General features: G+C 38.3%; 1 protein-coding gene across 1 annotated transcript in view; it reads left to right on the top strand.

The window, feature by feature from the left end:
- Nucleotides 1-11,795, top strand: part of LOC110461877 (ectonucleoside triphosphate diphosphohydrolase 5-like) — an 84,418-nt gene that overhangs the window by 51,093 nt on the left and 21,530 nt on the right. The window contains exons 7-11 of the mRNA XM_021515596.1: nt 3,712-3,797; nt 5,412-5,491; nt 8,000-8,058; nt 10,732-10,816; nt 11,336-11,493. Of these exons, the coding sequence (XP_021371271.1) occupies nt 3,712-3,797; nt 5,412-5,491; nt 8,000-8,058; nt 10,732-10,816; nt 11,336-11,493 (468 nt within the window). The remainder of the gene's footprint in view (nt 1-3,711; nt 3,798-5,411; nt 5,492-7,999; nt 8,059-10,731; nt 10,817-11,335; nt 11,494-11,795) is intronic.

Here is an 11,795-nt window from a genome sequence, read left to right as displayed (position 1 = left end):
ATCCCCAGGGGCTAGGGCGGGGCCCCAAAGGGAACATTTACAAATATTTTAAAATTCTTATCCTTTGATGACATGACAAGTATTGTATTTCACTTAGTTTACATGCTGATTTCCACATCACATCTAAACAATAAAATAAAGCTACCAGTACCTATGATATAACTCAGGTGACCGCTAAGGCCCTTGGGCCTCTTGTTTTATTTGTAAGACTCATTCCGTTTCAGAATGGGCTACGACAAACACACGTGAAAACTTAGCCTTCACGCCTGTACGTGAGGTCTATTGGCCAATCGGAAAAGAGCTTACTTCTTTCAAATGATTCGATTGGGTGGTAGGGATTACATCATATATTGCGTTCACACTTGGAGTTTCAGTGGTGTAACTGAAACTCGGTCTAGGAATGATCAGCTCATGGTCCTGACAAACTTAAGTTAACGTTATACTTAACTATTTTGTACTCAAATTGGTACATATTTTAACAACAAAAATAAATACTGTAGGACTCAGATGACCGTTTAGGCCCATGGGCCTCTTGTTTATTTTTACATCCTTTTTAGGTCACCTGAGCTTTGCTTACATACCTGTTTAAATATATTTGTAAATTATATAATAACAATGATGTGCACGAAAACGATAAGATTTTGTTTTATAATAAAAGTAAGTGTACAATCGGCGCAAGAAACTGTCATTCAATGCAAAGAAATATTTGTATGTATACAGTTTTATTTGAGAATACTTTTCATAACAATTAAACTGTATTAAGCTTATTGACTGCTGATTATCGTTACATGAACAATTTAAAGGTAAGAATAATTACCAAAACAAGACTTTCTTGATTTATGTACCGTGCGACGCTATTTATTTGGATATCATTTTCCAAAGTCTATTTTATAGAAAGAATTTAATCAGAACCCTCGTTGACTTTCTGGCGATATTGATCGTTTATCCCCAACTTTTCGCCAAAATACCGTAAGTGTCCCTTCTAGGGTACATTTACGCCGGTTCAACGGCCTACGTAACTCTGATGGTATTTCACTTTCTTTTTGTAGAACCATGCGCCCGAAATATCAAATTGTGATAAAAATGAAAAGTCGATAGTATCTATTTATGAAAAATGAACAAACCTTTTTGAAACTGATAGTATAGTATTGTATAAAGAACATTGATATTTATCTAAAAAGTGTCCCGATTTGGGTACAGTGACGTTAGATAGCCTGTGTGCCGATAGTACATTGTGTACCCCAGAATGTCAGCTGCACTGTATACTCTCAATGGAGTGTATCCATGGAGATAATTCCCCGGAAAATGATACCTAATTGTTTTCGTTTTTAATAAGTTTTTGTTCAATATTGAATAAATATTGCAATTACAATTGAAACTGTTTAGTTTTTATCAAGACAGGAAATACTTATACAGGCAAATATATGCTGCTGTATAAAAAAATCATGCAATTTTTGCATATTCTTACAATTTTGTTCTGTTGTATATGTTGTGAATACATATATGCAATCACAGGGACCTGACACGTTCCTATGACCCAGAACGAAAGTTTTTTTTTTTTCAGTCTGGGTCATAGGAACGTGTCAAGTCCCTGTGTACGCAATAGCATGTGAATATGCTCAACGAAACAGTCTAATTTGGCAATTAATTGATATAGATATATATGTATGTGGCTTGAAACATTTACAAATACAAACATTTGCATGTAAACATTACAAAAGTCAAGCGAATGAGTTGTCGAATCTTGCACTGTTCTATGACATTACTTTTCAGTGTAGCGGCCGGTATGGACAGCTGTCAAGCATTTGTAATGTTCTTCATTTTGCCCTCTTGTAGTCACAAATACCATTATAGTTCACGAAAATGTGGATAAGTACATATTCAACGAAATATTTAAGTCATGACACATGGTTTGAAACAATTACATGCAATGTAAATTTAACATTTCCATATACATGTATGCGTAATCTTAAGTTGGCAATGCGCGCAAGCAAAAAGTCTCCGAAAAAAATACAATGTTGTACACTTCTTTTGAAATCAAGGACGACACCGACCTAAACGTTCTATCGACCAATCGACGAGCCAGATGCAGTGAGTGACACGCTGAAACAACTGTTCGGTTTGTGGGCGTGTTCTTTTTTAACAAGGCTTGTTGACGCCGTGACGATTTTGATTGTATATAGGAGTGGGGGTACTAGTTAGCCTTTGGCTTACAGTTCTAGTTTAAGCTGTATATGAATACTGTGAATAAAGTTCATTCATTTTTAGCTCACCTTTCCTAAAATAACGCTACTAGTCATAAATGACTGAGCAGATTTTGACCAAATTTAGTCAGAAGCATCCTTAGGGAAAGGGAAACAAATTGTGTATAAATGGTGGGTCTGGCCCCCCTGGGGGCTGAGAGGCGGGGCCCAATAGGGGAAATATAGCAAATTCATTAAAATCCTTTTTCTTCTGTAGGAGTGAAAGGATTTGTTCCATATTTGGTCTGAAACATCCTTGGGTGAAGGGGAACCAATTTTGTATAAACCGTGGGTCTGGCCCCCCCAGGGACCTTAGGGATGTGGCCAAAAGGGGGCAATTTGGCTATATAGATTTAAGGGACTTTTTCTCTGTAACTAAGAGACGGATATCAACCATATTTGACTGATAGCATCCCTCGTTAGCGGAGATACAAAATTGTACAAATGGTTGGGCTGACCCCCCAGGGGGCTGAGGGGCGGGGCCAAAAGGGGGCAATATGGCTTTATTGCTACAAACAACTTCTTCTGTAGAACTATACACTGGATATCAACCATATTTGACTGATAGCATCCCTCGTTAGCGGAGATACAAAATTGTACAAATGGTTGGGCTGACCCCCCAGGGGGCTGAGGGGCGGGGCCAAAAGGGGGCAATATGGCTTTATTGCTACAAACAACTTCTTCTGTAGAACTATACACTGGATATCAACCATATTTGACTGGAAGCATCCCTAGGTGGTGGGGATTCAAAATTGTACAAATGGTTGGACTGACCCCTAGGGGGCTGAGGGGCGGGGCCAAAAGGGGGCAATTTGGCTATATTGCTATAAACAACTTCTTATGTATAATTATGCCATGGATATCGATTATATTTGGTCAGAGGCATTCATGGGAGGCAGGGATTCAAAATTGTACAAATGGTGGGCTGACCCCCCCCCCCCCCCCCCCCCCCCTGCTAAGGGGGGTGGCCAAAACAAGTTTATTACTTGGAAATGGTTGAGATCCCCACAGTATAACCATATATACAATTGTTGAGTATAAAGAGAAGCATGCACATTTGCTTCCAGGATCAGGATGGCCTATGGTCTGGTACCACCCTTTGAGACATAGTCCCTGGGTCATAACTTTGAAACGGTTGAGATCCCCACCCCAGAACTATATATACAAATGCTTGGCATAAAGAGACAAAAGTAGTCATGGTATTAGAATAGACCCAGGGGTCTGACAGTATACTCTTAGGGACCTAATGTAGTTTCTTAGTCACAGCTTGGAAACAGCTAAGATCCCCACCCAATAACCATACATTAAATTGCTGGGCATGAAAAATCTAATACAGACATACTACAAGAATTGGCATTGGGGTCTGGCATATTCCCTTGGATCTCATTTGGAGAACATTTTGCCATGATTGTTTAGATATCCAAGTGAGCGATACAGGCCCTCTGGGCCTCTTGTTTTATTCTTCCAGGACGACTGAAGGCAGGCTCTAAAACTGTGGCTGCGTTAGACCTAGGAGGGGGTTCAACCCAGATCACATTTAATCCTACAGAGCAGGTCAGTTTATTGAAATAATTAAACATAATATATATTATATCATTAAAAAAAACAAAGACAGATTTTCAAATTTCAACTGTATTTGGATGCAAAACAACTTTTATAGTGAAAAAAAATCTACATGACTCCTAGGGGACATTCTTACTTTTGGAGATGTGGATGCTGTCCGTCCGTCCAGCATCAACCTTTTACTTTAAACAACTTCTTCTGAATAACCAAAATGCCTAGGGTGATGGTATTTGGCCAGTAAGATGCTGGGATTAAGGACTACCAACTTTGTTCATATGGATGACCTTCACCAATTTTGAAGGTCACAGGAGTCAAAAATGTTAAAAATGTTTAAAAATTTCTTTTGAATAATCAGAAGTATCAGGATGATGATATTTGGCTAATAACATACTGGGATGAATGGCCTTGAATTTTATTCAAGGGTACAAGGGTCAAACTACTTCTTCTGAATAACTAAAATGCTCAGGGTGATTGTATTTGGGCAGCAGGATGCTGGTATGAAGGACTACCAAGTTTGTTCAAATGAATTACCTTGACCTATATTCAAGGTTGTATGAGGGTCAAATATGCTTAAAATCTTTAAACAACTTCTTCTGAATAACCAAAAGAGAATAGAAAAATAAAATATCATAATCAGGTTCCATTGTATTAAATTGGTTGGCATGGAGAAACAAATATATTCATGTCCATAGTGGCATTGCTTCCCTAGGGATTAAGTTCGTACTACAGCTTATATTTTTGCACAATCTATTTGATTAAAGTTTAGTAATTATATAAACAGGTATTAAGTTTTAAAAAAGGAAACTTCCAGGTGAGCTATCAAGGCCCCCTGGCCCTCTTGTTCTGAAATGTGTTAAACCAGAAGAGAAACAGATTGGCAATTGCTGGGCAGATATGGTGCATGCCAGAGTTGGTCCGGGATATTGCTTATGCAATCAGTATCACAGATGCAAAACAGCTCATATCTGTGTATCATAAAGCTGGCTATGATTGATTTATGATTCTTAGATTTATGAAATATGATTGTTAGCTTTGAAAGCTCAATAAAGCTAATAATGACAAGTCGGGCTACTTTTGGGATGGATGACTGGTCTGGACAGAGTTGTTGAGGATCAATGTTGTTAGTTTGGTTTGTTTTCCTTTGTTGCTTGTCCACCACCAGTCATCACATGTCAGAAAGGGAGTATATTCTGTTCAATACTTAAGGCTTTACTTTTTAGCTCACCGGGTCCGAAGGACCAAGGTGAGCTTATGCCATACCGTTGCGTCCGTCGTTCGTCCGTCCGTCGTCCGTCCGTCAACAATTTCTTTAAATGACTTCTTCTTCCTAACCACTGATAGGAATTTAACTAAATTTGACTGAAAAATCGAATACAGATATATATGCTACACGGATTGGCCTTGGGGTCGGGCATATTCCCTTGAATCTCATTTGGAGAATATTTTGCCATGATTGCTTAGATATCCAGGTGAGCGATACAGACCCTATGGGCCTCTTGTTATAATCTGGACTTCACCTCAGATGTATCCATTTTTTTTTTATTTGTTAAGTGTCATACATGTGTCTTTCCAGTGTGCTTTTATTTTGTTCATTTTGTATTTCAGTCAACTTTTTCAAGTGTTCCACAAGATTTTATCAAAACAGTGCAGCTTTTCAAGAAACAACATGTTTTATATACTCACAGGTAAGACTTCACATTATCATCAGAACTCTCAAAAAGAGTTTTAACCCCAGTAGAATGTTTGTTGGATGGAGACATTGACACACTACATTAAAAAAAATGACTGAAAAAAGGTTGCTTTTTCTGTTTTAAGCCATGCATTATCAGATTGTAGGCTGTTAAAATCACATTTACTTGGTCTGTCTATCCATCCATCTTTCTTCCTTAAACAATAATTATTACTGTAATTGCTGTTTTTGAAGACATCTTTGACAGATCCTTCCCAAAGGGGGGACATCGTAATAACTGATTAAAATCCTTCTCCTTTATGCTTTGAGGGATATTTAACAAATTTTGCGTAGAGCATCCTTGGGCAAAGGGGACTCAATTTTGTGTAAACAGAGAGTGTGCCCCCCCCCCCCCCCCCCCCTTGGTGCAGGGTAAATCATTAGAGGAATTTTGACCAAATTTTATGTAGAGCATCCTTTGTCCATATTAGGTATGAAGCACCCTTGGGTGAAGGGAAACCAATTTTGTATAAACAGTGGGTCTGACCCCTCTGGGGGCAGAGAGGCGGGGCCCAATAAGGGATATGGAGGTTCAGTGTATTGCTTCTGTCAGAATATACCAGGCGCTAATTACAAGCTATTGGATAACTCAGATATCGATTTCCTTTTTAATCAGGAATAGCATAAAACCTAAAGGTGTTCCAAATTTCCCATGGGAATTACATTTAACCTAAAGATGTTCCGAGTATGAATCAGGCACATTTGAGGTCCCCGAAGGGGTAAACTGTCGTATTATAAATTGCTATTGACTGATTTAGATATTTTATATCTGACCAACGACTACCGTTAATATTTGCGTATAGTGCACACTTTTTTAAGGAAATATGAAGTGTCAAGAAAGAGGTGTACACGATACTCAAGAACAATCCCATACCAGTCCTTGGTCGCGACAAGTTTAGGTCATATTATATGATAGAATCAGATAAATTTTCAGGACGTTACGTTGTAAATTGATAAATACCACGTATCGGGGAAACATGATGAAGAATTGCATCGCATTTATCACTATGTTCTTGGGTAAAATCATGCTGTACTCTCCAATCTTGACAGTAGGATTGTCAAAACGACACGGGTAAAGTGGCGAAGTTAGCAAGTTTGTGTACCGCAAAGAGTCAAGGTTGCGTGATACTATTAACCGGCAGGAATTTACAAGGTGACATCCATGCGAATTGAACCGATAATGATAAAAGTTTGAGTTTGAAAAAGAAATATTAACGGTTTCAAAACAGCCAAATACATTCCAATCTTTTCTTTTAAAGGGAGAATTGCTGAAACCACAATTGTTTGGTGTTCTTCATGTCTCTCAAATTCGGCTGTTGGCGGTCCTCGTCGGGTGACTGCCTTAACGCGTACCCATTCTGCCGATATCGATGACCGATTCAGTCAGATTTGCAGACGATCAGAAAATACTTGGAAAAGTGTATTTATCCGTATATAAGATTGAATCTTTTCTGAAACTTATTTTTGTGAAAACAACATCGTTATATTCCAATTATCTGTCCTGCCCATGCCAGGTGACTGTGTATGCCACAGGTAACCGTGTCAGCGTGCAGATCTCCTCGTATTTGAGGTGTCGGTCAACGCTAACATTATATTTGCGACATGCTTTCTTATTAATTCCATGTGTTGGCATGGCTACCTGAACAGCATGTATGTATTTACACCTGGTCATTGTTTACCATTTTGATTGACAGGTGGAAATATATCCGTTGTAGCTTGGTCAAGGATTTATCGGAAAATGATCATACAGAATGATGGGGTGAATTTCATGTCATTCTGACATATTTCTAGTTGTTCTGTTGGGATGAAGGTATTTTGACCAAATTTAAACCGTAGCACCCTTGGGCGAAGGGGAACCAATTTTGTATAAACGGTGGGTCTGACGCTCCTTGGGGCAGAGAGATGGGGCCCGATAAGGGATATAGAGGAATAGCATTAATATCCTTCATCTGCCGTTGGGATGAAGGTATTTTGACCAAATTTTAATAGTAGAATTTTATTTGAAAGGGAAATCAATTTTGTATAAATGGTGGATTTGAACCTCCTTGGGGCAGAGGGGTGGGGCCAAATAGGGAAAATAGAAAATTAGTTTTAAAATCCTTCTTCTTCTGTAGGAATTACAGGATTATGTCTTTATTTGGTTTAAAGTATCCTTGCGTGTAGGGGACCTAATTTTGAATCAACGGCGGGTCTGACCCCACCCTCCCTGGGGGCAGAGGGGCAGAGGGGCAGGGCCCAATAGGGGAAACATAGCAAATTCTTCAAAATCCTCCTTTTCCTGTAGGAATGACAGGATTTTGTCCAATTGCATATAAATATAACCCCTGACTAACTATGTAATGCATGAACACTTTCAGCAACATCTGTCTATTTCAACTTCAATTTTGCTAACTTTTCCATGTGAGCGATACAGGCCCTCTTGGCCTCTTGTTTAACATCTGTTTTATTTTGTTTTTGAAAACAGCTACCTTGGGCTAGGTCTAAAGGCAGCACGTTTTTCTATCCTTGGAGGGCCTAGAAAAGGTCAGTATTCCAGGAGGCTGTTTTTGGAGTTTTGAAAGTTTCTAATTCAATGACTCACATTGTGTAATAATTTTTTGTGAGCTTATGCTGTGATGTGGCATCCGTTGGCCATCCGGCCATCCATCAACTTTTCATTTATAATGCTACTAGTCTTGAACGCCTAAGTGGATTTTGACTAAATTTGGCCCGGAGTAGCCTTGGCTAAAGGGGACTCAGTTTGTATAAAAAAAGAAGTCAAAAATTGTTAACTTTCGCTTTTAATGCCACCCAGTATGTTTGCCTCAGCAATAAACATTTTACTGTTATTTTATGAAAGGTATAACATAAATGCTTGAACTACAACTAGGATCCTATGACAGCATTAACAGTAGAATATTATTGGATATTATCAGTATTGATCATAAATCCTGATCATGATTGTGTTCTGCCATTTTTTAAAGTCAAGAGGCATAACTCTTAACGGAAGGAAAATTTTCAGGAAGCAGGACACTGGTCTACATGTACAGCAACGATTAAATCAAAGAAAAGGAAGGAAAATCAAATCCAAACGAATAATAAAAAATAAAACCATAAAGAACATAGTGACTTTAGTGTTAAGCGCTTGCACAATGGGAGGGCAGTCACATGCAAGCATATTTTTAAAAAAAGCGGTGGCTTATTTTTTTTCAAGTTCAGCAAGTATTATTTGTCTGTGTGTTTCTTTTTCCCCCATACATTTTGAAGAAAATGACAATTTTTAATGGCAGCTTAGTGGTGGAGCCATCTCCACACAGCTAAGTACTTGCCTAGTGTTCTGCACTTTGGCCATTTTATGCTTGAATGTTTGACATCGACCATTATTCAAGGTCACAGATGTCAAATTTGTCAAAAACTTTTTAACAACTTCAATTTGATGAATTTTAACAAAGATTTGGTCCAGAACATCCTTGGGCAAGGGGGAGTTAATTCTGTATAAACAGGGAGTGTAGTCTCCCTGTGTGCAGAGGGGCAGGACCTAATAGGGGGGATATTGTAATAAATGTTTCAAATCTTTCTGTTATAGTATACAATTTAATGGATTTTGAACAATTTATTTGTAAAGCATCCTTGGACAAGAGGGACTCTTTTTTTGTAAAAATGGAGGGTGTGGTCCTCTTTTGGACAGAGGGTTAGGGCCCTGTTTGGGATTATTGTGATAAATGTTTCAAACTCTTCTCCTTCAGTACAGTTGAAGGGATTAATTTAAACCAAAGGTTGTGTAGAGCATCCTTTGGCAATAAGGGCTCAATTTTGTATAAATTGAGGGTGTGGCTTCCTAGAGGCAGAGGGGTGGGGCCTAAAAGGGGATCTTTAGGTATATCTTTAAAATAATTCTTCTACAGTTTTGATTATAGAATTTTTAACCAAATCTTGTTTAAAGCATCCTTTAGCGCAGGGGACTAAATTTGTATAGGTAAATGTTTAAAATCCACCTTAACTTCATGGAGGCAGAAGAACCCAATGGTATCACAAGGGATGGGTGTTGCTGAGACAGACTCAATATTCGGAAATAGATGCAGTATTATATTTAATGAGAATATTTTCCCATGGTTGCTAAATAATCCTGGTGAGTGATACAGGCCCTCAGGCTATTTATAATTCTACCACGTCTGTGATGTAAAGACAGTTTTCATTGGTTAAAAAGAGTGCATTATTGAGCGATATACCATGCGCGTGCCAATAACCAATGCACGTGAAATAGTGCGCATGCATGCTGTTCCAACAACCTCCCCGTATTTTATCATGAATTAACAAAAATAGCATAACTGTCAGGCGGGATCAAAATATTTGACAGGCCTGCCATTCAAAAGATTTAACAGATCTAAAGACCTAAAGTATGTGGGTCCGTGCAGTGAAAATGGTTTATTAATTATTGACATTTAAAATGTACAGGTCTGAAGACAAAATGGTAAATTATTAATTACTTCTGTTTTTACTTCACTGGGTAGTGCCGTAGTGTGTGTATGTACTGTCAAGTGTTGATTTCATGTTTTGACGAACGATGTCGATAGGGTGCCAATGTTTGATTGATTGAAATAAACATTGTATCTGAAGTCACACGTGTTCAGTTGTTTCTGGTCTGCAAAACGTCGTCTGCTTTCAAAAAATCAACATGGCTTCAAGTTCAAGTTCCTTGGTATTACGACCAAAAATCTGAGACAGGGTGTTTTATTGTGGGGATCTGTGTCGGGTTGTGGAATTAAACGCAATCCGGGAATCCCAGCCCTATGCACTGAGAAATGTTGGCACGACATTAATCAAGTTAAAACGAGGCAACACGATCATGTGATAAATCTTGCACATGCAAAAGAACAGCGTCTAATTTGCATATCGCATTATCTAGGTCATGTCGACTAATAAGACAGCAAAACTTAACAATTAGTTACATTTGACGTGGTAGAATAAAAATAATCAACTTATGTGCGTGCATTATGGTGGAATATATAACTCGGGATTCGAAAATGTTGGAAAAATAATTAACTCGGCCTTCGTTATTTATTTTTACCAACATTTTCTCACCCTCGTTATATATTCCACCATAATGCACACCAATATGTTTATTATTTCTTAATTAGCTGAGCCCTTAACATCCTTTTAAATTTCCCTAATGGCGTCTGTGCTATGTATGTATTTTATGTATGTATTTTGCTACAGTTAAATCTGCCATCCTGTCTAGTGTGTGTCTACCCTCCGGACACAAAGGACATTGGAAGTACAATGGGATTGTCTTCAACATCAGGTCAGACATTTACCAAATATTGTGTCAGTTTGATGACTCCAACTCATGATAAAAGAAAGCTTTATAAGATATTTTTAGCTTACCTGGTTTAACGGAATGGTGAGGTTATGCTGGCATGCATGGCATCTATCAGCTTTTTAGACCTCAGATTGCCGTTCATCTGTAGTCCATCCTTTAACAATTTCTGTTCACACTATTTCTGAAGAGGTGCTGGATAAATATTTCTCAAATTTCGTATAAAGGATCCAATTGGTATCCGGCACAAAAGATGACCAACAGGCAGCCATCATGGATTTTGACAGGTGAAGTTTGTAACTTCTCAGAAGTATTTCATTGTTGTACATGTTTCATCTTATTTTAGAGTTCTAACAGGGATTTCTTGACAGATTTTTTCTCAGATTCCATTTGTAGGTTTGTTTGTTTGGTCCAATTTCAAAATAAAGACCTACAATATAACATGCACTTTTAAAAAGAAAAAACTGACAAAATGAAAACAACAGGTTTTTCAATTTATTTCAGTGGTGACAGTTCATTGAAGTCTGAGTTTGCCCTGTGCTGGGCAAAAGCTGAGCAGCTTGTGAAGTCTTTCCTCTTAAATAAAGTGGATGAACTAAGAAAAAATGAGCTCTACCTGTTTTCCTATTTCTATGACCGTGCTGTTGATGCAGGAATCCTAGGTAAGTTGTATGACTGTGGAAGGTAACAGGAATCCTAGGTAAGTTGTATGCCTGTGGTAGGTTACAGGAATCCAAGGTAAGTTGTATGACTGTGGAAGGTTACAGGAATCCTAGGTAAGTTGTATGACTGTGGAAGGTTACAGGAATCCTCGGTAAGTTGTATGACTGTGGTAGGTTACAGGAATCCTAGGTAAGTTGTATGACTGTGGAAGGTTACAGAAATCCTAGGTAAGTTGTATGCCTGTGGTAGGTTACAGGAATCCTAGGTAAGTTGTATGACTGTGGAAGGTTACAGGAATCCT

The sequence above is a fragment of the Mizuhopecten yessoensis genome, unplaced genomic scaffold, assembly GCF_002113885.1.
Source record: "Mizuhopecten yessoensis strain PY_sf001 unplaced genomic scaffold, ASM211388v2 scaffold10697, whole genome shotgun sequence".
Lineage (NCBI taxonomy): Eukaryota > Metazoa > Mollusca > Bivalvia > Pectinida > Pectinidae > Mizuhopecten > Mizuhopecten yessoensis.
Note: the sequence above shows the minus strand (reverse complement) of the source record. Positions and strands in the feature narration are given on the sequence as shown.